At 56.2% G+C, this 26,528-nt stretch overlaps 1 protein-coding gene across 4 annotated transcripts in view; it reads right to left on the reverse strand.

The window, feature by feature from the left end:
- Positions 1-529: 529 nt before the first annotated feature.
- ASAP2 (ArfGAP with SH3 domain, ankyrin repeat and PH domain 2) overlaps positions 530-26,528 on the reverse strand; it is a 202,054-nt gene continuing 176,055 nt past the window's right edge. Inside the window, exons 17-28 of one of the 4 annotated variants that reach the window (XM_075557131.1) lie at positions 21,831-22,020; positions 20,314-20,399; positions 18,471-18,586; positions 17,236-17,303; positions 15,124-15,237; positions 13,169-13,400; positions 10,005-10,139; positions 8,203-8,374; positions 5,659-5,708; positions 5,190-5,260; positions 4,053-4,175; positions 530-2,820 (exon numbers count right to left, since the gene is read on the reverse strand). In XM_075557131.1, coding sequence (XP_075413246.1) covers positions 2,746-2,820; positions 4,053-4,175; positions 5,190-5,260; positions 5,659-5,708; positions 8,203-8,374; positions 10,005-10,139; positions 13,169-13,400; positions 15,124-15,237; positions 17,236-17,303; positions 18,471-18,586; positions 20,314-20,399; positions 21,831-22,020 — 1,432 coding nt within the window. In that variant the 3' untranslated portion in view covers positions 530-2,745. Of the gene's footprint in view, positions 2,821-4,052; positions 4,176-5,189; positions 5,261-5,658; positions 5,709-8,202; positions 8,375-10,004; positions 10,140-13,135; positions 13,401-15,123; positions 15,238-17,235; positions 17,304-18,470; positions 18,587-20,313; positions 20,400-21,830; positions 22,021-26,528 lie in introns of all 4 variants that reach the window. The other 3 variants (XM_075557130.1, XM_075557129.1, XM_075557132.1) reach the window with 3 other exon arrangements.

Consider the following 26,528-nt stretch of genomic DNA (forward strand, 5'->3'; position numbering starts at 1 on the left):
GTGAGTTGCCGTAACTTGGCAACTCTTGGCCGCTCAGGAGTGCGGAACTGAACTGCCCCATAGAGCACTGGAGGTGGTGCAATAGATGTGAACAGACCCCCTTCCGCCAGGGAGCTAGTCAGGATGTCTGGGTTGGCGACCCCGGGTCAGGCTATGCTGCTTTTGAACAGTGACTCACAACGTACATGCTTTAAAGGAGGGGTCAAAACCACGATTTTTAGCCCAGAGTTCATAGACCCTTCAAAGATCACCATTCATGCTCAGAGTAACTCGCAGTTCTGATATCTCATGTCCGACATGCTGCTGTTGGCCCCTGAGCTGATGCTGGCTCAGCGATCCCACAGGACAGTGGAACTGCCACATGTAACTGGCATGGTGAGTCGGGTTTGAGTCCATCTTTGGAAAAGCAGGTTACTCTGCCTTCCCCTGTTGAGCAGGCAGGGCTCTGGGCCTCGGACCTCTGAGTTAGACAGCTCAGTGCGGAAACCTCTACTTCACACTCAGATGAAACAGTACAATTAAAGCCATGCCCATTTAAAAGTGTGTTTATTTTTTTCTAGTCAAATGACTAGTTAACAAGGAGAGTAAGCGTATTAAACATGCTCTAATTATAAATCACTGCATTAAGGACAATGAAAATAAGAAATTGATTTAGGTTATACAATATATACAGTTGCGCTGCAACTAGACCAAAATAATCAAGTGAATGGATTGAGTATCATACATCTCACATAGCATTCCATGCTGCGGCTGCGCCATCTACCCGCAACAGTAACGGGGTCTGTAGGTCTGCAATGTACTGCTGAGCCCTGTCCCTTTGACCCTTTGACATCAGATCTGATAGAAATGGCATGCAAAATGCCAGAATCCTGCAGCTCAAGTCCATGAAACGTAAACTTTAAATATAAATAGCTATCTACAATGTTTTCCTGTTGTTTTTAATCTGCAAAGAGCAAATACCTAGGAAAGGATATTCGCAGGGAAGTTAATACATCATTTCTCTTCTGGCAAGAATAATATTAATTACTGCACAACAGCACCGCCACATTATGGAAAAATCCTTCCTAGACATTCACGTGCCAGTGAACCTGATGGATTAGCGTGGGACTGTAATGCCAATGTTGACATGCATCAACTTCAATTCCTTTTGGAGGCCAAAAGCTGCTCACCAGATAGGCTGCTGGAGGACTGAAGAAGTGCACTGTGCAACGTACACATTGACTGTTAGATCTATGGGTCAAAACTAAAGATCAAAACAATGGAAATTAGCGATTAGTGAAAACAGATGTAGTGCTTTAAAACAAAACAAACCTTAATTACAAATCGAACACATTTTACCCGGAACTGTGAAAGGCAAACGGCACAAATGCCGTACACATCGTGAGGCATTCCAGTTTGTGTCTTCTAACAGCAAAATACTCAATACAATTTAAACAAACCAGTCTCCCCCTATCGGAGTCTAGCGTGGAGAAGACAGGCTGCTGCGGTCAAAGGCACCATCCTAACAAGGCAGTCACGCCACTGCTGCCTCGCTTTCCCAGCGGATCCCAAATGGCTTCCTTGATTTCTGGTCCAAACCCAAGTGCATCACGTCCCTTTCCCCGGAGTGTCAAGATTCCCAATATTCCTGCTGAATCTTAGGCTCACAGTGGCTAAGAGAGACGTATGACAGTCAAGCTGATTTTTTTATTTGCTCACATACAACGAATTCCCCCCAGCAGCGTAAGTATGATAGCATGGGCTTCTAACTAACATTGGGATAATTTAGAATTATCAAAGGTGTACTGGGACCTACAGATTCCTGATGCTCTGAATCCAACAAATGGAGAGGTTACGTTTCAAGACAGTGTGACGACCATTCCCGTTGCTAGATTGATACAAGACACTAGGCTGAGTACACACGCTTGCGTGCTCGGAGGGGAGGCCCGGTGTGCTCACAGGCATGGCCGCTCCACTGCACTCTCTGCAGTTGCTTTCAGTGCCACCAGCGACAGTCAAGAGGGCAAACTCCGAGACAGCTGAAGCAGGTAACGAGTTTAGAGTTGCGTTTGCAATCTGCCATTCTGTTTGCAACCAAATGCAGGACATGCGGTTTCTGTCCTGACGTCCCGCTGGCACTGAGCAGACTGCTACTCCTGCGGGAGAGAGGAACTGACCGGCAGTTTGCGACAGTAAGGTTGCTCACAACACCAGGCTGTACACATGCGGGGTACAACAATGGCTGCAAGCCCACGGGGAAAGCTAGCAAGTGCAGCGTGAGTGTGGACATGTCCACGGTGGCTGTAAGCGAACACGGAGGCTTCAAAGGAAGACGGACCCTTCCAGGTGAGCTGTTGGCATTCTGCCTTGGAAGGCCGGCCAGGGCTGGGTGACTGGCCACCTACACTAACGGCTGCCCTCAGGGTCACCGACTTCTGAATCCAGCCAAAAGCAGCAGGAGGGAGAGATTTCACTGCCCTTCACCTTACACATGGTTAGGGTTCGCTACTAACGTAGATTCAAGGTCTTGATCCAGTTCGCCTTTCAGGAGAGAGTTATTCTTAAAAAGAGTTAGCGATGTTTCATGAGAACCCCAAATTATAAAACCAATTCATCTCTACATTAAAAACCGCCTTTGACGGCTGAGGGCGGAAGAGTGGCAGTGGAGCAAATAGAGTTTGTGAAGCCGGTCTGGCAAGGGTGGGCACCAGCACTGTGACAGGAACATCAGCAACGGGTGAGGAAACCATTCTTGTTCAGTAGCGATTAGTCAGCGATAAAGTGCACAAATGATACAGGGAATGCCCCTTTGCGACTCGGATCTCCGTCAATGTGGCCGATCTGAAATGAACAAAAGATGGCTATCAAAACCCTGAAAGTCTGCATCTCCGAAAAGTATTACAGCACTTGAATCACACACACACACACACACACACACACACACAATCTATTCTGAGAATACTTTGGGTAAAATGCCAGTTTTGGGGTGTGTTTTTTCAACTCACTTTTGAAACTCGGGGTGCCTCCAGTAGGGGGAGCACTCTGATGGATCAGGACCTCCCTCATCAAGTTCCACTGAGCCCTGCCGGCCCCTCAGGGGAGGCAGGCCAGGCAGCTAACATTGTCACCACGCCCCATCCGCCCTTTCTGGGCTAAAGTGACAAGACAATGCCGTATCGGAAGAGTGTGAACTGTACAGTCACTGACAGTGGCTGTGGTGTGGCCTGGACCTTTTTGAATAAAACCGAGCATTTGTGGAGGTTTCCGATAAATCCATCTAATTTAACTCTGGGTGAATTACACAGTTGAGTGGGAGCTCGACAATGTAAGACACTTAGGCAAATGAAAGGACTACATGAGGCAGGGTTGAAATGATGCACATTTTTTCCCAAATGTTTTTTTTATGCACATTTCTTTATAGACTCACCCATGTATTCTTTACCTGCCTGCCTACCTATAAAACTTGTATACATAACATACATACATGTCAATAGAGAGAGGTAGTGAGTGTGTGTGTATACTTTTCAGGGCATTAGTTAATTCTACGCTCATCTTGAGAGGCATCTGGGTTATGCATTGAGTCACTAGCTGCAAGGTTTGCAGTTTGAAACCACTAGCCGCTTGTTGGATGAGTGATAGAGATGAAGCTTTCTACCGGAAACCCAGGGGGCAGTTCTACCCTGTTCTCCGGGGCCGCCCTCCCGTCAGAACTGACTCAGTGGCTGGGAGTGACTTGGCTGCTTTACCCTCACAGCAGCGGCCTTTCACTGGTGCTTCCTGTTACCGCAGTGCTCTGCGGCGCAGTTACGGCTCACCGAGAAGCACGCTTGCCACGGCGGCACAGCCTGGGTTTGAACCCCATGCTCCTTCGACTCCAGCTCTGACCCAGGATGCCTGGCGAGGCCCTGGGCTTCTCCGACTGAGACCGGAGATTCTGCTGTGAGCTCAGCCTCTCTATTCCCCACGCCCTTCCAACCCAGCAACCCAGGAGGAATGGCCCGCGGTGCGGGAAGCGACAGCACGGGTGGCCCGGGAGAGAGCACGCTGGGACCACCTCTCAGGCCAGGACTCACCCACCACTCCTGGTCTTCCTCCCCGTCCACAATGATCATGTCGCCCTCGGAGAAGGTCAGCTCATCGGGGTTGTCGGCCACACAGTTATAAAGGGCTTTGACCCGCTTGGGCTTTGCCTTTGTCTGCAACAGAGGAGAGAAGTCAAGATGTCACGTATTTGACCACTTCACTGACGGACATGGACTTCAATGGCACACTGAAGAGTTGTGCAAACACCACCAGTAATGTCTGATAGTTTTCTTCATTCTGTTACCATGTTTGCCCCAACCGCCCTGCCATAACCCCAACGAGCTAGTAATCTAGGTGCTCTGATAGATTCGCCTGTCCCGGATTTCATATAAAGAAAATCAAACAAAAACCCCAATGACAAATAAAACCGCAAAATGTCACCTCAAAAGGGAGCGGGAAATAGTGAAAATGGAAACTAGTTAACAATGCGTCAAAAGGAAAACAAGCAGTATATTAAACTGTAGCCTCGCTCTATCTGCAGTAATCCACTCAGCAGTGCACGCATCCCTGGGCAGTGGCTCGGGGGGCAGTTTAGGAGCAGAGCCACGGGCCCTGCACTCTCAGAGGCGCCCGGGTCCTGGATGCAGGCCTGCAGAGCATGGAGCAGGGCTGCAGCAGACCAGGGCTCAGGAGAAACTCCTGGGAGGAGGGAGGCATCAGGTCAGAAAATCAGGAGGAATCACAGCAGAGCCATTCGGAGCAATGGGAAAATGAAGCAGCGTGTGCATGTGTGTGGTGATGGTGTTACACACAGTGTATGTTTATGTGCATGTTTAGTGGTGGTGCTGGTTATGTGTGTGTGGTGATGGTGTTAAAGAGAGTATATGTGTGTCTAGTGGTGCTGGTAGTGTGTGTGTGGTGATGGTGTTAAAGTGTATGTGTATGTTCAGTCGTGCTGGTAGTGCGTGCGTGTGTGTGTGTACACTTGCACTTTGCCCCTCTGGAGCTGGGACACGTGGCCCCTGGCACAGGAGCAGAAAGACGGGCTTGCCCAGATCCAAGCAATTCTGCCCCCAAGCAGCAGCCCCTCCCCGTGGTCGGGGTAACCTGCTCCCCCGAGCTCTGCGCCCATGCCTGGGGCATGGAGAGAAAAAGAGGGTCTCGTCATGGTCTCAGCTTCCACTTACTATCTGTGACTTCCGGGGCATGGGTGCTGGTGGCTGCATGGCCAAGGTGCTGGACAGCGGACCCACAGCTTCTGTTCAGAGAGACCCACAGCGTTAGGACTTTGGTCCGCCCCCCCCCCCCCCCCTCCGCCCTCATACCGTGAGACAAGCAATACAAACGCCGTGGAGCCAAGGCCGAGGCACATTTGCAGAGAATTCTCATCAGTTGAGAGAAAGGCTCCTTCAAAGCCAACCCCCTGATTTATACACAGCTTTTACAGATGCAGCAAGTGTCAGAGTGGGATCTGAAGTGTCCACATCAGATGAGGGAACAAGACAAGGGGCTGCAGGAGGGGGATCCCGGGCCTCTGCTGCATGGGATGTGGCTGGGCCCGGACCGGACACACGCTGGCCACTTGGCTGGAAATGTCACCCTCTTTACCCCGACAGACTAAGCAAAGATAAAGTCCAGTGTAAGCTAAATAATTACCAGGTCCTCTTGGCTGGCCTTTACTGCTGACTGGGGTCACTCTGTCAGTCCTACAAAGAGAAAAAATACATTTAGTGATACCTGAAACATAAAAGGCACACAACCTGCCCTTCAACTGGCCCTCTTTTCTAAGGGACCAGCGTCTCCCAGTCAGTGGAGCCTGGCAGCACAGCGGTTACACTTTGGGCTGCTAACCACAAGATCAGCAGTTCAAAACCACCAGCCGCTCTGTGGGGGGGTGTGTGAGGCTTTCTACTCCCACAGTAAAGAGTCACAGTCCTGAAAACCCATGAGCAGTTCAACCCTATGATCTGGCATGCTCTCCATGGCAGGGGGTTTGGTTTTGGGTATCCAAGCCAGGGATGTGTCAACCAAGTTTGGCCGTACTACTTCAACTATCTCTCAATTTTAGAAAAAGAGGGGGAGAGAAGCCCAGGGAGGAAAGCTAGCTTGGAGGTTCCTGGCCCTAAGGCCAGGGCTCGTGCTGAAGCAGCCTGGGACTGGGATGGCAGACTGAAGCCTATCATCTCAGTGTGGGGCTACAAGCTCAAGGCTAGGCCGTGTTAGTCCAGTCTTCACGCAGGGCCTTGGTCTCTTCATGCGTACAGGGGTGGGGGCTGCAACTTGACCTCGGGCCCTGAAGGCTCTGCCATGCCCCAGGCCTGGCCGTCAAGCCTCGCCCATCTGCAGCATGCAGGAACACGAGACAGCGGAGCTGGTTCCCAAGACTAGGAGGTGGAGGTCCTGTTAGGTGCCACCAGGTGGGCGCCTACCATAGAACAAAGCACCGTCTAGTCTGTGCGACCCTCATAACTGGTGTATTTGAGCCCCTTGCCGCCTGGAGTCCATCCATCTCAGAGGATGCTCAACTTGCCGTGACCTTCTGCTTGATCAAGCAGTGTGCTCACCTCTCAGTGTGTCCCACGTATGCGAGACAAAGTCTCACCATCTTCCCTTCTAAGGAACATTCTGGCTGCCCTGTTTTCGAGACTGGAAGTCCGGGATACTTTCAGCAGTCTTCTACAACCGCCCCATGGGAATGCATCCGTTCTCCTGCAGGCGTCCTCCCTCTCACATGCATGCGAGGCAACCAGGAACACCGGGGCCTGGGCCAGCTGTACCTTAGTCCCCAGAGTGACATTCGACCGTTCACACTTGGAGACCTGTGCAGCAGATTCACCCAGGGCAGCGCCTGCTCTGGGCTCTAGACCGCTGCTGCTGATAGCAGCCCTGGTGGTCGGTCCAAGAAAAACCAAATCCAGGGCAGCATCCATCTTCTCCGTCCTCCCTGGGATGAGGACTGTGGCTTTCCGCACGTGCCGCTCCCGTCAGCGGTCTCTGGTCTTCATTGGCAGGCGCTGCACGTCCCCATGGTGCAGACACAGGAACTGGAAGGCGGCACAGGAGGCAGGCTGATGACCACACACAGGGTCCGCTGAGGGCAGGCAGGGGACGAGTGAATCTGCCCACGGCTGTGACTGAGGCAGTGGCCGTATGAGGATTTGTCGTCTACATTTTCAGATGGGGGGCACCGAGAGCACTGATCTCCGAGACCCCGATGGTTGTTGGAGTCTGTGGTGCAACCCTATCTGCTGATGCCAGGCGACAGGTGCCTCCACTTACCACACCTACCGCCTCATTTTCAGAAACAAACAAAAACCTCAGTGCCCCTGGCAGTGAATGACTCCTGAGTACTGCCCGTCATCCGGGACCGCACTGTGCCACTGCCTGGCAGCCCCTCTCCCGCTCGCCGTCCACGAGGAATCTGGACTCGGTCACCCTGGGAGGCGTGATGTGAGCAAGCCCAGGTGTTTGGAGAGGTCACGCACACGGAGGTCTAATCATCAGTCCCAGCGGCCACACGTGGAGAGGAGAGGGCCCTGCCCCCAGTCGCCGAATTGCACCCCGATTCTGGACCACCCACAGCCTCTGCATCCCGAGCTCAGGCTCCAGACAGACGGTGCCGCACTCCGGACGGCAAGAGCCGGTCCCCAGGAGGAGCAGCGTGTTCATGTCAGTCTGCGGGGGTGTGCGTGCTGTCCAGTGGTGCTGGCCTGGTGGACCCTTCCAGTTGGAGTCCAGCGTCGCCATCGGGTTCCCAAGGCTGTCATTTCACAGCAGGGGCTCGCAGGTCTTCACTGTGCAGCAGCACAGGTGAGCGCTTCACCTCCGCACCACCAGGGAGTCTCGATTTGTCCCTCAGAGTCCAAACCAACTCACCGCCATCGGGTCGGCCAGAGTAGACCGGCCTCCGCAGATTTCCAAGACTAGAAGCCTCAACAGGATTAGAAAGCCTCATCTTTTTACCAAGGAGCAGCTGGTGGCTGTGACCGGCTGACCTGGTGATTGGTAGCCCCATGTAACCTGCTACTTCAACACGGCTCCTGGATTTGTTTCTAGAACAATCAACATCGGAGATATCGTGTAAAGCCATGATTTCCAATACAGATAGATACAGAAGCAGAGGTGTGTGTGTATGTTTTCTTTGTGTGCATGTGCGTGAATACAGAAACCTGCCGTCAGGGCGGGAAGGGGGCAGGTTACCCGAGAGTGGGCCTCCTCTGCGGCAGGCGGCTGGGCGGCTGGGGCGGCAGGGGCGGGGGTGTGGATTTGCTCGGTGGGCCCCCCGGCTGGCCGGGCTTCATCTGCTGGTTCAAGGTGTCCATCACACTGGGGGCTTTGGTCACCGGAAGGGGTGGCGTGGGAGCCGAGGGATCTGTCAGAGGAAGGTGGGAGAGAGACAGAAGTGGAAGTCAGACTGCAGGCTTCCCAGCACCGGGTTCTCACCTGACGTTCCCCACGGGGAAGCCTGCTGCCGGGTCACGGGGAAACAGAGTTTGGGGAAACGGATGAACGAGTTGGGGTGAAAAGTCCTCTCCAACTGCCCGGGAAGCCGCGCCCAACAACACTCGTCAGAAAGTTTCTATTCACCGGGAGCATGTTTCCTCGGCTACAATCGGAAGCCAGCGTGGACTTCTGCCCTGCCCCCCAAGTCCGGGGGTAACGACCACGGGAGGCTGGGGAACCCCGTTCTCGCTGTGGTGTCTGCCCCTTCGTGGGCCCAAACGCCTTTTGCTTCAGCCAACCCATCACCCAAGGGAGATGCAGCTACACCCATCTCACTGGACTGCCCAGCCGGGCCACATCTGAGGGCAGAGTGCCCCTAGGCTCCGCCATGGGCGAGGAGGGCCTGGCGGAGGGCTCTGTCCTCAGCCCCGACACAAGCTGAGGCTGAGGCACCAAGAGCTGACAAGGTCCCCAGGCGGGAAGCGAGCGAGGTCTGGAGCAGCACATGCCTCCTCCGCCCTGGGCCCTCCCTCCTCTAGCTAACATGCACGCATGGGCCCCGACCCATGGGGACCCAACAGGACAGGCGCCCCTGCCCTGAGAGCGAGGCTCTGCAAGGGGGGGCTGGTAGATCTGAACTGCTGTCTGTGCCATAACAGCGGAGCCACCCTGGCTCCTGCAACCATCTAGCAGCACCTTAGCTTTAGCGTCCTTGAAACAGTGACGATCAGCCTGCCTCAGTGGGGGCCCGATGTACCCCCCGACCTGGGCAGGGGCCACATCTTATCTGCAGCTGCTCCCTCACACTGAGGCGCCAATGGCTGACCCAGCCACGAGGTGCAGCGGACACTCGTGGGACCTGCTGTCACACACGATGCACCATGTCTTTCACGCTCCCACTCCCACCCCGTGTGCCTTCTCCACAGCACCTTCTCCTTCTGCCTGCTTCCAAAGCCGGGCGGGAGTACAGGGCAGCACTCGGGGACCCACAGAGGCCTGGGGGATGACTTCCAACTACATGCTGCTGAGAAACAAGCGTGCACCCGACTGTGGTCTAAAGGACTGTCCCCAGTACTGCAAACCACCAAAGGCTTCAGCAAAGTGACACCCTGGGCTGATGCAAGAGAGGAGGGCAGGGTTGGGGGGGGGGGCAGGGTTAGAGAGAGAGAGAGTGAGAGAGGAGGGCTGGGTTAGAGAGGGGGGGAGGGTTAGAAGGGGGCAGGGTTAGAGAAAGAGGAGGGAGGGTTAGAGAGAGAGGGGAGGGCAGGGTTAGAGAGAGAGGGGAGGACAGGGTTAGAGAGAGAGAGAGAGAGGGAGAGGAGGGCTGGATTAGAGAGAGAGAGGGGAGAGCAGGGTTAGAAAGAGAGAGAGAGAGAGAGAGGGGGGAGGGTGGCTGAGAAACTGGACAACTGAGGAGGGAGCTTGGGTGTGGCCAGGCAGGAGCTGCCCCCGGGTGGGGGCCACAGCTGGAGAAGGTTCAGGGCCCTGGTGCAGCATCCCACTGCCAGCCACGTCCCCCGAGCCCGCGGGCAGGACAGGAAGAAGAAAACAAGACGTACTGGTAGATGTCACGCGGAGAGGGGGCAGCGGTGGGTGGACAGCTGGCGGATCTGACGAAGATCGCTGCCGGCTGACACCGTCCCCACGGACAGAGTCTGTCTTCCACACGGTGCCAGCCGAGGAGGCTGTCTGAACTACACCAGGTGCACGCAGGCGCGCACGCACACGGGACAAAAACAGAAACAGAACACTGCATTATTGACGCCCTCCCGCACAAACGGGGACCACAGGACTGCAGGGCAGCATACAGGCGGGGAACAGCGACGTGTTACTGTCTCCCTCGCCCAGAAGATGCCGACACCGGCCAGGCCAGGCAGGTTCTCAGCTGATTTTGTTTCTTTTTAACCCGAATACTTAATATTTAAAATTCCCGATTCTCAATCAGGAAGCAGCTCTTTGAAGAGGGAGACGAGACATACAAGCAAAATGACATCTTCTGAGCAAATGGAAAGCCAGCTCTTTCTGCCCGGGAGGGGCTTCTCCAGGAGCCCTGGGTAGTAACTGCCATCCAACGATGAGCCCCGTTCACCACAGACCCAGCTGGTGGAGACAAAGGTTCAAACCCCTGCAAATCCCGTACATGGACCCGGGTGGGGTGGGCCCCAAAAGGAGGGGCCCGGGGGCTTCCTGGTCACAGCCTGTCCTCTGTTCAAAGCGCTGTGCTCTGCCTTGTTGAGGACGTCCACTCGGCACAGACCCTGGCGGCCCCAAGCCCACAGGGAGGCCCTCGGAAGGAGGGTGGGCCCCCTCCCAGGGCACACCGTATGGGGTCCAGGAGAGCACAAGGCCTGGCCCTCTCATACCCTCCACTCCCTTGTGCTGTGAGCACCCCACCCCGAAACCAGTGAGGACTAGAGGGGGAGCCAGGGAAGACCCCCCCCAGGAGTGGGCAGCCGGTGTAAAATACAGTTCACACCCCCCAAAGCATAAATTTCTAAAGAGAAAAATCACAAAAGGAAGGGTGACGGAAACAACAAAACCCTGGCATTCTGAGCCTTCAGGAGTGAGAGTGGTGCCGAAAAGAGGCCCCGCCTCCACGTTCACGACCCCACCCAGGAAAGCCAGCATTCTGCACTGATGCAGTCACCGAGAACCCTCACTAGTAGGGATGAAGGGGCCAGATCATTCTAAGTCTGGGGACACAAATTCACACATGGAGAGTGGGTCTGTGTTGGAGGGTCAGGGGGGAGCCACCAGCAGGACCCGGCCTCAGCCCTTCCTGGGGCCCGGGGGAACTGTAGCTTCTGGCCTGGTTCTGGCATGTCCTCGGAACAGATCGGTCTGGCTAGGTTTGTGGGGCACATGGCGACAGGGTGCTGGGTGGGGGGGGGGGGAGGAGGCAATGGGTACTACACTGAGGTGCCTGGTGTCATACCTGCCACAGTGGGTGGTTTGCTCCTGAGGGGTGAGTCTATGGCTCATCACACTTACTTGGGCCTCCCTGATGTCGGGGGCAGTGTGAGACAGGTTTACTGTACCGACCTGGCCAATAGGAACATGTGGGATTCATCAGGTCGCAGTTTGATTGGAGGGCATAGAGACAAATGGTTCTGCAAGGCCCGCCCCCTTCTCTCATGCTCTTTGGTGATTGGACCAGTGTGCTGGAGCATGCTGCTGCTTTAGCTAGTTCTCTGCCTCAACCTGTGAGCTACACCATCTGTGGACCAGGCCAACCTGTGGATCATGTCACTAGAACTTAAGGTTCCATTGAGACCTGCTCCACCACACTGCTGGTGTGTATGTACATCGCTTGAGCTTGAGGCTGGTGGATCCTGTCGTCTTGCATTGCTTGAATTTGAGATTCCATCCAGGCCTGCTTCGCTAAGCTCCTAACTGTTGGTGACCCGTCCTGCTACTTGCAGCCTGTGGGCAGACTCTGCTTGCCTTGCCCAAGGGAGAACTCTGCTGTCTGCTTCCTTGACCTTGGACCCAGCAGCCTGTGTGGACTAATTAGCTGTTATATTCCTTTTCGATGTATAAACGTATGTACATAAATATATATACATATATATATATTCATAAGAGTCCTTGTTTTGTTTCTTTCGAGAGCCCAGCCTAACACACAGAGCCTGCCATGCACCCAGATACCCTGCTCAGCACACACGCCCAAAGCAACGGCATGTGGCCAGGCAACTGGCCAGATCAGGCCTTCCAGCCATCTACTGTCATCACTCACCCTTTCCAGGACATGAGCTAGCTCGCTCTCCTCCCCCACCCCCGGCACCGCCCCGGATGGCCACAGGGGAGATCAGCGGGGGGGTGGGGGGGGCGCCTGGGCTGTCACCCTGCACAAGCACTGGTCTGGTCTTCCCTAGGCCTTTCCCTACAGTGCACAAGGCGCCAACAGTTCCTTCTTGACCGGGCTGTGGCCGACAACCCTGACAGGAACCCACCTGCCAGTGCAGACGTGCGCCTGCTGCGTGTTGAGCCTGCAGGCCAGCAGGAAGACAGTGGCCAGCTGCCTGGTATGAGGCCAATGGATTGTTGGGAGCGTGATTTATATCCATACGTGCATATACATATCTATGTATCCATATACATAAGTACATACACCCCTAGAAGCAAACTTCCAGGGTTGTGAGAGGCGGGACTTTGTGCAGACCCGTGCTTTGGGCACGGAGGTCCCAGTGGTCCCCACAGGGTCTTGTTTATATTTTCACAGCCGGCTGAGCACTGCCACCCACACTAGTGTCCTCGATTTCCCAGGCTGATCGAGAAGGAAGGAACGCAGGGGCCACAGGCTGATGGAGCAGCCATGGGGGAGAGGGCAAAAGGTCAGGGCATGGGGAGTGGGATGGGCTATAGACAAGAGGGGCAGAAGGGACCCTGAAAAATCCCCTCCAAGAGCACCTGGTTCAGAGCTGGCAGCTGTATGTAGCGCCCCCTCTGGAGGGGAGGCCCCTTGCCCACAAACCATGGGCACAGTGCCTCAGTTCACAGTCAGAAGAACATCTCACCACCACACAGCACCCCAAGACTGAGGAACGTCTTTGAAGAAGAGAAAGACGACAATAAAGCAAGAGGCCCCGAAGGAAAGACACACATGCTGATACTGGTCCAAATGCCATGGGCCTGGGGCAGGGCAACCGCCACTGCCCCAGAGCAGGAGCGCAGCCATGTGAAAGCCCACCTGTGTCTGCAGGGAGCCCGGATGCTCGAGTACCTTTGCCAATGTTCCTCGGAGGCAGTGGGGGGGCGCTGGTGGTGCTGGGGGGTACGGGCTGGCTGGGGGGTGGGCTGCTGCTCAGGATGGCTCCGTAAGTCTCGTTCTGCAAGATGCTGGGCCCAAAACCCCGCTGCTTGTCCTTGGTGAGGCTGGTGGCATTGGACTGCAGCTGGTTGGAGCCCAGCTGATAGAAGCTGACTGGCCGGTCTTCCCGTCGGTTGGGGCTAGGCTGGAGGAGGAACGTTGGGGCAGAGGAAGGTGCGTGAGCTGGGAGGCACCTGTAGCTCTCAGTTACCCCTTCTGGTCTGGGGCTCGGCCTCGTGCAGACCCTGTCTGCAGGGGCACTGATGGCCTGGGCATTCTTCAGTCTTGCAGGAAAGCTCGGGATTTCCCACACTCTTCGTCCGCCTCTTATCACGACACACATGAGCGCAACACGGTTCACGAACTCTACATGGAGGCTATTTCATCTTGCTATCAAAAATGCACTCAGCCCAGCTCTTGCGTTCCCTCTTCATAGACACGCTTCCTCACCCCGCCTATCGGTCCCTCGGCCATGACCATCCAGGCACAGCCTCCACAGCTATCTGGCTTTCCAGGAAGAAGAGTACGGGGATCTTCCCAAGAGGACTTTCTCTGAAGAGTCCCCTCATGCCAAGGGCCGGCCAACCACAACCTGCCACTGCCAGCAACCTAGCTCTGTGAAGTTTTATCGGCACACAATGAGGACTGCGATGTTTGGTAGTTTAGATCCTCATGCCTACAGTATGGACAACCTGGCCCTTTCAGGGAACGCTGGCTGGCCCTCGTGTAATGGAAGGAGCCCGCTGGTGTGCTGGGTCCTCACTTGGAAGGCGAGGACTTTGAATGCACCCAGTGGCTCCCCAGGGCAGGAAAACCTGACCAACCGCCTGCTGGAGTGGAGACTGTTGGGAGGTGCTGCCGAGCTGGCTCCCGTGCTCACAGTCCCCATGCCGGGTCCCGTATCTGCTCATGGTCCCTGCTCACTGTGTGAACCCGGGAAGCCCACTGGAGCAGCTCTAGTCCGTCCATAAGGCCCCTGGGTGGAAACCGACTCAGTGGCAACAGGTTTGAGATGAAATTCAGCCGTTTGCTGTTGCACCCAATGCAGCTTCCTCCTGAGGCTGCAGGTCCTACCAAGGAGAAGCTTCCACGGCACGGTCAGTTCTGGAAACGCCTTACTGGCTACCCTCAACGCCCACTGTCTTTGGAAATAAAAACCTTCTAAAAGTTTTCTAAGAATAGTAACTAAAAAACCATGAAGCCCCGGAATGGGTTTCAGGCAGCATTCCTGTGACTCCCACCTGGAAGTTGTCGGCAGGCTCCCCCAGAGCACTGTGGACAGGCAGGTGCCACCGGGGAGTGAGCGTGGGGGCCACAGTCAGACTGCCAGAGTGCCCGTCTGTCCCAGATTGCAAAGGGCAACGAGATGCCACTGGCTTCAACAGCCAGAGCAGGGTCTAGTTCTCACTTTAGCCAAGTCACCTTCCCTCGTGAAGCTTCATTTCCTCATCCAATAAGGAGGGAGCTGTGGCTTTCCGGGTTTCAGGTGAGGCTTGGCGAGATTCAAACAGCCGAGACAGCTGAACCTGAGCCAGGAGCCAGGTGAGCAATGGACCACGCTGGGGAAAGCCTGCCGCACTGTCCCCTTGTTCCACAGAGAGACACGTGAGCCGCCTCCCGGCTTCTCCTCCTCAAAGGCACGCCCGGATACTCCCTGGCCTGTCGAAGGAAGCCTCTGATCACGTAACTAACCATCCTTGGAAAACTGTGGGGCGTAGCAGAAAAGGGGAGCCCCAGTCTACTGGACTGAAACCCCACGTGTACCACACGCTCCTTCCTATGAGAGAGCTCTCTGCCGTGTGGACAGCTGCCCCCGCCTCCCCCCCACCCCCCCCGCAGGCCGTTGCCCTCCTGCAGCCAGTACAAACCTGCAGCTTCTCATCCACGTCGTCGTCACTCTCGTCCAGGTCTTCGTGGAGCAAGCGCCATTCGTACTCGACGTGGACGTGAGAATTGAACCTTCCCGACAGGGCCTGCGTGAGCTGAGGAGGACAGGGGCCGTCAGAGATGCTGCTCCTGTGCTCGGTCTCCCGCCAAGATGCCCAGCACACTTGGGCAGAAGGGTCGGGCTGATCAGAAGGCAGAGAAGCCACTCCGGCAGGGCAGTCCCCAGGGCACGGACATTCACAGGAACGACTGACGGACAGCTCGTGCTGGCCCTGTAATGCTACCCAGTAGCTGGACTGGCCATAAGCTCTTCACGTCACTTTACCTGCTGAATGCGCAGCTGCTGAACCACTGACGAGGCCTTGAGTATCCCCTTGCACGAGGCAGAATCCCTCCAAGTGGGTCAGCATGCCTACATGGGGCTGCCAACCCCACAATCTTTACAGGGCCACCCTGGCCCAGCCCCAAGGCAGGCTGGCCGTTTTGAACTGCGATTGCCTAACCCACAGTGCCACGGGGGCTCCTACTGCTGCTGCATCCAAACTGCCTTCCCACTCAGACCCAACGCACCTGTTTCCACTCACGACAAGTCCCACGTACAGACGCAGAGGTGGGAGCCAGTCTCGTGGTAGCCCTGCCACCACCTGTCTGAGGCCAGGGCATGGGACACCTGAATCCCGGGTCCCTTTTTGGCCTCGTTCCCCAAACTCACAGGGTGACCAAGAACCTGGACAACCCTCACGCATGCTCTGGAGCCCCACGCAGGTGGGGGAATTGCAATGTGTAGCTGCAGGTACGGAAACACTCCTTACACACGAATGTGTCCACGGCTACCGCGGCCTCAACCAGTTCAAGAGCACGAAGCTCGGCAGGAAAACAATTTTAGGGACTATTTTTTCCCACTCCTCCCAGAGAAGCTGATAGCTGGTTACTCTCTACACACAGCCTTCCTGCTGACTCACCACGACCCCATCGGGCAGAGCAGAACTGCCCCTGTGGGTTTCCACGGCTGTACCTCTTTGTCAAGAGTTACCAGGAGTGGAAAGCTGCCTCTTCCGCGGAGCAGCTGGTGGTTTTGAACCGTTGACCTTACGGTTAGCCGACCACTGCATAACCACATTGCCACCAGGGCTAGATGTACAAAAGACAAGCAGATTCACTGTCCTCAAACTACAGCCCGCGGGCCACATGTGGCCCGCTAAGGACATTTATCTGGCCCACCAGGTGTTTTTGCCCCGTTTGTTTTTTTACTTAAAAATACGATATGTGCAGTGTGCATAGGAATTTGTTCATCGTTTTTTGTTAAGCTATAGTCCGGCCCTGCAACGGGTCTGAGGGACAGGGAACTGTTTGAGGACCCCTGCTCTAGGACATCTCCTCATTCCCAAACAGTAGCGTGTGACCTTGGGAAAGTCAACTTGTCTGTGAGTGAGCACTTCCTCATCTGTGAACTGCGGACAAGGGACCTGTCACTTCACATGATAGCTGTGGGCCACCAACGAGCTCACGGGCACACGTGCACAGAGTCGGGATCCGGGTGGAGGCAGGTCTACCTACCCACCCCGTCACCAAGCCGTCTGAGGACAGGGTTTCTGAGACGGTAAATCGGACGGGAGCAGAAAGCTTCCACTTTGTCCTTCCGTTTGAACTGCCGGCCCCACCAGGACTCCCTTCCAAAGGAGCGTGGTTACAAAGCACTGAGCTTGATGACTCTGCGTCCTGGGAAGGTGTGCCCACTGCCTCAGTCCTCTCACAACGCCCCTGCCATCGGGCATCACAAACAAGAGACCATCAGAGCGTGGGTCCCCATGGCAAACACTGGCCTTTCCCTTCTTCACGCTACCTCGCACAGGCACGGGGCAGCGCAGCCCAGATGGACTGTTGAGCAGTGAGGTGTGGACAGAGAAGCGGGGCCGGCTCCTGTTCCAAGTCTCACCACTAGAGGGAGCAGCCCGTCCTCCCAGAGACTTTCTCCAAGGAGGGCAGCCTGCCTGCCTGCAGGGGCTCACAGAAGACTCTGCCCAGGATTGGAAGGCAGGGCCCCCTCACTGCACTGCCAGGGGCGGGGTGGGGCGGGGGGGGGGGGGACTCACCAGCTCCTCACAGTGCTCATGCTTTAGGCGCCTGGCTATGTCCAGAGGTGTCTCTCCCGACTCGTTAGCTGCAGGGAAGAAGGGTGTGAGGGCAGAACCAGGAAAGTCTGAAGTCTAGGGACGGCCGGGGAGACACGGGAAAGCAGCCTGAAATGACACTGAGCACAGGAGTGAAACCCACCATGGGCGGAAGGCTGTCACCCTGGGCCGGGCACGAAGAACTGCAGAGCAAACTCCCTGCCATGGAAAGGATGCCGACTCCTAGCGACCCCGTAACAGACAGGGTGGACCTGCCCCCGGGGGGTTCTGAGACTGTAATGGTTCACAGGAGTAGAAAGCCCCGTCTTTCCAAGGAGCGGCTGGTGGTTTTGAACCGCTGACCATGCGGATCGCAGCCCACCGTGTCCCTGCTGCGTCAGTGGGGCTCACTAAGGGCAGTCTGTCTAGTTGGTCAGGGTTAGTCTCTTGAGAAAAGGAAGAGAGTAAAACTGCTCAGTCATCAACAAACTCAAATCAGGATCCGGGCTGTTTCAGTGGATTGCGCCGGCCAGCGCACAGCTCTAACGTCCCAAACACTGTCCATCTGTGGACGTGGCTTTGGGTGTATTGGACGTCGATGTTTCCTTTCAAGCAGTCTAGCAAGTGAATGTTTTGTACATTCTTCCAAAGATTATCTCAGGTTTAAGAGCGTTTTAAAACTGAAGAGAAACTCGCAGGGCTTTTAAGCAGATAAGTGAGGACCTTTTGCTACTCTCATCCCCGTCGCTCCAGTCTGTGAAAGCACTTCCCCACCAAAGGGTAACAGGACGCCCTCCTGGGAAAACACAGCCTGTCCAGCGGTCAGGATTTCGCGGGTGGATCCCAGAAGGAAGGGGTGGGGGCCAAGCTCGAACAAGGGTCGCTCCTGGACGTAGGAGACCCATTTCCCCTTCAAGTAAACCTACACACAGAGCCGGGTCACGGGGTCAATCGCATCTCAGGTGGGGGTAGGACAGGTGTAGTTTCCGGACAGAAACTCAAAACTCCCCCAGAGTCATGCGAATTGACTTCGGCGAGCTTCAGCACAACTGTGAAATGCCTGCAAGTGCCTCTAACAGCTCAGACAGACACATGGCTCACAGAGCAGGAGCCCCCGAGGCCCAGGAACCCACAGGAAGGGCCTGTTCTCGCCGAGGCTGGGCTCGGCTTCTGCCCTGCCAGGAAGGAGACAGCTCCTGGGCCAGGGGCTCACTTACCTATTTCAATGGAGGCCTTCCCCCGGAGGAGGAGTTTGAGGCATTCGACGTTGTCGGTCAGGCAGCAGTAGTGGAGGGCTGAGCTCCCTTTACCTGTCTGCTTGTCCAGGTTCCCACTGAGGGAGAGAGGGGGAGAAGCAGAGCGTCAGCGAGGCTGAGAGCAGGCCGACAGCATTCAGACCAGTGTGTGAGTCGACGCTCTATGCCATCCTTAGCGGTGGGGAGACTCGCAGCCCCCGTTCTTAGAGCCTCTGCACACAGCAGGGCAGACGAAGGCAGAGAAGCCCAGACGGGATGAGTGCAACTTGTGGCGGGGCTGCCGTGCCCGCTGGGCGAGCCCCACGCTCTTGCCATCCTTCCTGGTGCGAGGACAGTGCCCAGCCCTCGCTGCGATGCCTTGGCAGGTCCGGGGCCTCGGAGGCAAGCTGTAGGCAGTCCGGTGCCTCAGCCATCCTGCCCCACAGGAGCACAGAGATGCAGGGTTCTCTGTCTGATTATTGGACCCTCTGGACAGGAAGAGGGAAAGCCTTTTTCCCAGAGTCCCACGGCCCCCATGTGCTGGTTCACCTTCCGACTGTTCTCCCATTTTCACACCCTCCTCGCTGAAATGACCACAAACCTGATGCACCAAGTGCACTACGGCTCACGGCGACTCCCTGGGTGTCAGAGGAAGGCGGGCCTGTCAGGGGCCCCTGGGTCGCTTAGAACTGCCTGCCTTTTGATTCAGAGACAAGTGCTCTAACAGTTGTGCCACCCGGAGTCCTTCAATACACGAGCTGCTATTCAAGATGCCCCCCGGGTGGGGCGAGGGATTGAATCAATAGCGAATGGCAATCCCGACAACGTTGGCCGTCCACCCCTATCAGAGATGTGAGGAGCACGGTGCTCCCTGGACAGACATGGGCCATCAGGAGATAATGGCCACATGCTCCCACGGGAGGAAACCGAGGAAGATTTTGGTTCAAAAGGAGCCTCCTTTTCTAACTCTCCTCTGCTCCCGCAACCCTCCTCCCTTCTGGAAGAAAAGAAACCCACCCTCCTTTCCCTGCCCAGGTTGACACGCAGGGACAATGGCAGCATCTAACTAATTAGTGAAGCGTTCACTTAACCCCTGCTGCTCTGGGATTTGGATGGGCTTTCAGACAGTCAGATGTACGGGCCATCCAGTGAGCTTCCACCGTGCACCCAGCTCCCCTCCCGCTCCCGGGGAAGCTGCAGACCTCAGCTCCCCTGCCCCTTTCTGTACAGTGTCTCCCAGGACCGGCAGGGGAGTGCAGACCACCCTGTTGTTGGAGGAGCAGCTTTGATGGCTTTAACAGGAATCTGTCACTCCCCTCACCACCACCCCCTCCCCAAGGCACTGGGAAGAAGTCATGGGCTATATGGCCCAGGGTCTCACATGTGCCCTGGGGGGAACCACCCGGGCAAGGTCAGCGGAGGGAGGGAAGCGCACACAAACAACGGCCCCTCGGCCGCGGGAAACCACAGGTGCAGGACCTTCCTGCCTGAGCAGCCTGGAACATGCGCGTCCCTTCCCTTCCACGCTCTCTCCGGCCTGCAGCCCTGTGCTCCGGTGGTGGGAGCACTTTCACAGGCCACAGAAGGTGGGCACTGGGCCGCACACACAGACCCCAGCACCCCTCTCTGCCTGAGCACTCTCAGACCCCTGGATGAGATTCGATCTCCCGATGCACCAGTCTTGTCCTCAAGGCTCTGCCAGGTGGAGCACGAAGCCCTGCACACTTGGCGGCTGTTTCCTGCCATGTGGACACCTGGGAAGCAGCAGTGAGCCGGCATCCTACTTCCTGCTCAACCACGCCACCCTGCAGTCCGCGGCCCGTACCTGTTCTGAACGAGAAAGTCCACGATGTGGAGTGAAGTCCGGTCCACAGACCGCACCGCCAGGTGCAGGGCCGTTTCATCTGGTTCCTGAAAGGCAAACAGAAGGGTCTCAAGACCAGGGAGGTGGGGGGGGGGGGGTTCGTATCTGATCTCTTGGAGAAGCTGCAAATTTGTCTCTAGGGCACCTTCCACCTCCCTCACGCCCTGACCCTTTAACAAAGTTCCTCATGTGGTGGTGACCTCCCCCACCATATAATTATTTTCTTTGCCACTTCACTGTCATTTCACTACTGTTATGAATCGGGGACCCCTGTGAAATGGCCATTCGATAACCCCCAAGGGGTCGTAACCCACAGGTTGAGAACCACCAGTCTAAGGGAATGTGTTGGCAGGGTACATGTGCCCTGGGACCCCTGGGTGGCTCGTTGGCAGACTTCAGAAGTGGGTCACACTGTCCTTCCTCTCAGATACGTTACTGTCAGTCGCCTGTGTGTCTGTTCCCTGCGAGGACTGCTCCATCCGGATCGCACGGCTGTGCCCTCCGGGAAGCACACCCACAAGCCTGCCTTCCCAGGGACTCCAGGGGCAGCAGGAACTGCTCGTACTACTGGTCCCTTTTTGCATCACCCACGGGCCCCTTTCATGTATCTGCAGCCGTTGCTGGGTGCTGCAGGTCGGCTGACTCCCGGCGTGGCTACAGGCGGTGTCCATCTGTGTGCAGAGAGGCTCTCTGGCCTCACACCACCTGTCCCTCCAACCCCTAGCCTCCGTCCCGATCAGGAACACCCTTTAAACTGGTCGTATTTCCTCGTTCTCTGCACAGAGAAGGCCATGCACGCCGATCCTTGGCTGTCTTTAACACTCACTGGCCCAGGGAAGGAGGGAGCGTGTGTCACCCAGAGAAAGCGGCTGGTCCCTCCGGCAGCACTGCCCAGGAGCCCTGCCAAGCCTCAGAGAACACCAGCAGGTCTGCGGGGACACAGCACGGGCTATGGCCGCCTGGCTGGCTTGTCAGCTCTCAGCACCGAGGCTAGAGGTTTCAGGAACCCTGCTGTTGGGACTGAGTGCACACCCACAAAGAAAGCACTCTGGGAGAAGACAGAGGCCACCCTGCCCTTGTCACCGGCAGGTTACTGCTGACTGGCACGAAGCAGTGATGCCCACCTTCTCAAGAGTGCTCAGGATGTTGGGGGCTACCTCTGATTTCAACTGCCTCAGGGAGGGAGGCAGAGTGAGGTACAGGCGACAGACACTGGTGGCCGCTCCCCAGCTTTCCTTTCCAGGCCAGTGCTCGGAAGTGTGTGGTGAGATGTCAGTCCCCTCGGGCTCCCCGGCCTTCCAGAGCCCCAAGAGAGGGGCTCTCTTTCACCAGCGGGGTACTCGGTTTGTGGCCTAAGAACCCATGGCCAATTTTTTGCAAAACGGGTGCTACCTTCTGCCTACTGCTTGAGGTGGCAGCTCTACCTGCCTGGACCCCTAGCCCCGTCTTTTCGGGTGGCAGCCCACCCTCACGCTTACATGTCCGCTGGCCAGAGGGATGCTCTCGGTCAGGTCCGCGCCGTCGGCGTAGGCTTGGAGCAGGCCGAACACGTCTCTGGCTTTGACGGCTTCGCACAGACTGTGCAGTTTGGCGGCATTGTCCGCATGCTTCTTCCGCGCGTACCTCCGCTCGATGTACTTGGCAGTGATGTAGTCCTTCCTTGCGTTCCTGGAACCAGACGCAATCCAGGTGGCAAATCACCGTGGGCCTCTGTCCAAATGCCCCTATGCCCAGCTCTCTATCACCACATGGTCAACAGGTCCTGCCCATTGCTGGCCCCACTTGTTTGCTCGCTCACTGTGTGTGGCCCTGGGCTTCACCTAGGGGGACAGGGTCCCCACCAGGAAGCCACAGTGGGAAGCAGGCCGCCTCAGGATTCCCCTCCAGCACCCGCTTTTCCTGTGGTCCTGAGTCACTTTCATTTGAAAGTCATTTTATCGGGGGCTCATACAACTCTTATCACAATCCATACACACATGCATTGTGTCAAGCGCATTTGTGGCCATCATCCTCAAAACATTTGCTTTCTATTTGAGCCCTTGGTATCAGCTCATGTTTTCCCCTCCCTCCCTCAAGAACCCTTGAAAATTCATACATTATTATTATTAATATTTTGTAATATCTTACACTGACCAATGTCTCCCTTCACTCACTTTGTTGTTTGTCAATGATCATTGCCCTTTTCTCCCCCCACCTTCCCCTTCCCCTCCTGGTATGGCTACTCTCATTATTGGTCTTCAGGGGTTCATCAGTCCTGGATTCCCTGTGTTTCCAGCTCTTATATGTACCCATGTTTATGCTCTGGTCTAGCCAGATTTGTAAGATAGAACTGGGGCCATGATAGTGGGGGGAAGCGTTAAAGAGTTAGAGGAAAGTTGTGTGTTTCATCGGTGCTATAGTGCACCCTGACTGACTTCATCTCTTCCTTGTGACCCTTCTGTAATGGGATGTCCTATTGTCTACCGACTGTCTCCACCTGAGCTACTTTCCAGACACATGGGAAGCTCTCTCATCCCCCAAGGTCCGGGGCAGGAGGTCCCTGCACTGCCCGAGTCTGAGGGCTCCTCACTCGCCCATCTCCCTAGCTTCCTCTCCCTGCACACCCTCCTTCAGCTCTGTGCTCCAACCTCACCAGGCTGCTTCCCGACTCCCTCCTACTTGTTTCCAGGCCCCACTTTTATGTAACTCCTCCCAGGAAACCCAGTGCACGGGTCCAGCCCACCCCGGCCTGACCACTGGTAGCTCCCCGACAAGGTGGTAGTGTGTCCAGGATGATGTCCTGTAAATCCCGTGCCTGACACAAAAGGCACACTGCAATCAATGACTCCCCGTCTGCCTGCTCTATACCCTAGGGGCACCTTGACCTGGACAGTGCATTGTGGACTGTCCTTCCCAAGGAGCCTGTGATGGAAGGAAGACTGTGTCGGGACCACACGAGACTCGCGACCCCTGGGTTCAAATCCCATGTCCACCACACGCACACAGGGTTTGGCTGTGGACCGGGGATTTCCTCTCTCTGTGCCGCAGGTTTTCCTAGCTGAGAAAATGTGTGCAATACAGACCTCACTGTAGATGGGTCAACACATAAGGTTCTGCACTGACTCACGGCACTAGACTCGAAAGTGCCGATGACAGGGAGCAGGAGAAGCTGGTGGGAGACAGCTAAGCATTTTATAATCCCAATCAAGGGACAACCAAAACACCCTTGCCATGCGCAGATCAACCAATGGCGGCATAAGTCATACACCAGCAGACAGATGTGCCAGGCAAAGGAGTGAGGTACGAGTGCAGGTGACAAGGACAGACATTCAGAACACGACCACCAAGGGGCGGACAGCGTGACTCCACGTGCAGGAACCACCCAGAGACAGGCAAATCTCGAGAGACCCATCAGTGTCGCCAGGGGGCACAGAAAGGGCGGGCGGGTGCGCGGGGGCCAGCTGCAGGGTGTAGGCTGCTTTGGGGGACAACTATGTACAACTTCTTGTTGACATGCAAGACCACAGAATCGTATACTTCAAACCTGTAAATTATATGGTACATGGATCACGTGTCCAAGAGCCGGTTAAAGAGCAACACCAAAAGTCAGGAGAAACCAACTTGTGAGGACAGATGGGAATCTGGCTTCTCTTTCCCTTTCTTTCTGGAAGGTGTGAACGCACTACCATCCCACCAGGGCAGGCAGGGAGGCAGAGCTAACAGGAAGGACAGCATCATGGTCAGATTGGAGGGAGGCCAGAGCTCACGGAAGGGCCTGGGCCTGGGCTCTACCACTCACCACCCGTGTGGCCTTGGACGTGCTAATACTTAACGTTTGGGGAGCGTCGGATGGATAATAATGGTAAGGACCCCACCTCCCTCTAGGGGCTGCTGCAGGCCACCTGAAGTGACACACTGGGGCCCAGCTGGGCTCTCGGTGGCAGTGTGGGCAGACAACGCTCTAAAACCTGGGCACTGCCCACACTCCCTTGCCAGGACTGTCCCCCCTCCACCCCTGCATTTGTGCCTGTTGGGTGGCCACTTGGAAGGCAGGGTTTAGGGGGCGGCTCACAGTGGATGGGATTCCTGTCTTTGTAGAGAAGCCACAGCACCGACTTCCTCCAATACGCAGGCTTCCCCAAGCATCCTGATCTCCTCGGGATGGGAGGGGGAGGGGGCACAGGCAGCTCCTCTCTGCTCCCCCTCCCCAGGCCTGCGGAGCAGTTTTGCTCCAAGTGTGGACTTCAAGCCACCTGAAGTCCCGGCCAGCCCGACTTGCCGATTCGCACTCTCTGGCGAGAGCGACTGCCCACACTCTGCTGCGTGGCATGGGAAACCACCAGGAAGGGGTGCCCAATTATGTCAACATGCAGGTCACTCTACTGCCGGCGGGCAGGTCCTCCAGCATCTGAGAGAGGACACTGAATAACTGCTCCTGTCTGAAGTTCTCTCTCCAACCTCCACACGTCCCCCTCACCCACCTGCTCCAAGGTGTGGGAACAGCTGCAGACTCTTCTGTACCTGCCCTAAGTCAAGCCGGGCGCCAGGCAGGCCAGAGGTTCCCTCCTGGAGGCTCCAGGGAGTGCGGCGCAGGCAGAATGCTGGGCCAGGTCAGCCCGGGAGGCCCCGAAGATGGGCGGGCGCACTAGCTGTGATGTCCGGACCAAACCCAGAGGGCAAACCTATCTCCTAGCAATCAAAGACCCACAGTCACTGACTGCCCTTGGTAAGGTGCTGCTCCTGCAAAGACCGTATGAACTCACTTGCTCGCTGCTCCTGCTGGAAGACAAGGCCAACGTCAGAAGGCTTTTGGGCAGTGGTTCTCAACCTTCTTAATGTGGAAAGTCTTTAATAGTTCCTCATGATGTGGTGACCCCTCAGGCATAAAGTTATTTTCGTTGCTATCATTTGCTATTGTTATGAATTAGGCGAACCCTGTGAAAGGGTCTTTAAAGCCCCAAAGGGGTCGCAACCCACAGGTTGGTAACCGCTGCTCTTAGGTTCCAAAGCCAGGAAGAACTCCCAGGAGCTCTCTGTGAACGTGGTCTGGCACTTCTGATCAGGCTGCATCCCGCCTGCCTGCCTGCCTCCAATTCCAGTCCCACCTCAAAGGTGTCCTTCGAGGGCGTGGCGAAGTCTGGTCCTTCAGAGCCTTCCCCCACGTGTGGGGCCAGCAGGACAGAAGTCAGTCAGCTGATGCGCACGAGAATGCTAGGCACGCTCTCTGTCAAATCTCGACTCTGCAGGTGAGTAAACTACCGTCCACAGAGGTGAGGTTCTGTCCTGCCCGCAGCAGCACCTGCTTTGAATGGCGCCGCCAGAGGACCTCCAAACTGCTGGGGGTGCGGGAACTGCCCGGCAGCTTCACAATGCGCCCTCACCTGGCCACCTCTTGATGAACTTTTGAGTCAGTGTGGGTCTCTCGCAACAGACGATCAGGCTGGATGATGGTTGAGGTCTACACAGTTCCGTGGACTGCCAAGGGACAATCGCTGCCATGACCCCCACAAGCAGAGTAGTGAGAAGCTGGTTTCCGTGATCCACACTTGGAGTGCCCTGAAGGCAGGCAGTGCACACAGGCAGGCGTGCCCTCCTCCACATGCTCACTCCGGCTCCGTGCAGGGCTGACTGCCACCGCTCCTTTCCAGTTCTCTCAAGGCCGGGCCGGTGGAGAAAGCAAGCCCTGGACCGGAGACCGTGGCACATCTGCCGTGTGCTCAGGAGGTGGCCCCCCTCCCATGCTTGAGCCTCTGAGTGGCAGCATGTGTCTGATAGCCTCCAGCCTGCAGACACTGTCTGGGTACCGTCTGGGTACCGTAGGCACATACTCATCTGGCATTTTTTGGTCCTCCCACCTAGCTCACAAATTCTTCTCAACCCCCCGAATCCCTCTGCGGATTCCCAGGCCACTAGAAGGTGACCTTGGCTTCCCCTCTACAGAGACCGGCTGACATGGAAGCTGCAAACATCCGTCCCTTTTCACCTGGGAGTAAGACCTGAGCTGTTGAAGTGGATCTCTGACCTGCTGACTCGGGGCAGTGTTTCCTGACCCACCCGGGGCAAGAGTGTGGCAGGAAACACAGATGTACGCTGTGCGGCCTCTTAGGGGGAAACAAGGTGAGCACAAATCCCTAATAAACAGAGTGACGGCCGCTTGAAAGCAGAGCCCACGGTGCCAGCAACAGGGAGAGCCTGGC

This window comes from Tenrec ecaudatus, chromosome 8 (assembly GCF_050624435.1).
Source record: "Tenrec ecaudatus isolate mTenEca1 chromosome 8, mTenEca1.hap1, whole genome shotgun sequence".
Classification (NCBI taxonomy): domain Eukaryota; kingdom Metazoa; phylum Chordata; class Mammalia; order Afrosoricida; family Tenrecidae; genus Tenrec; species Tenrec ecaudatus.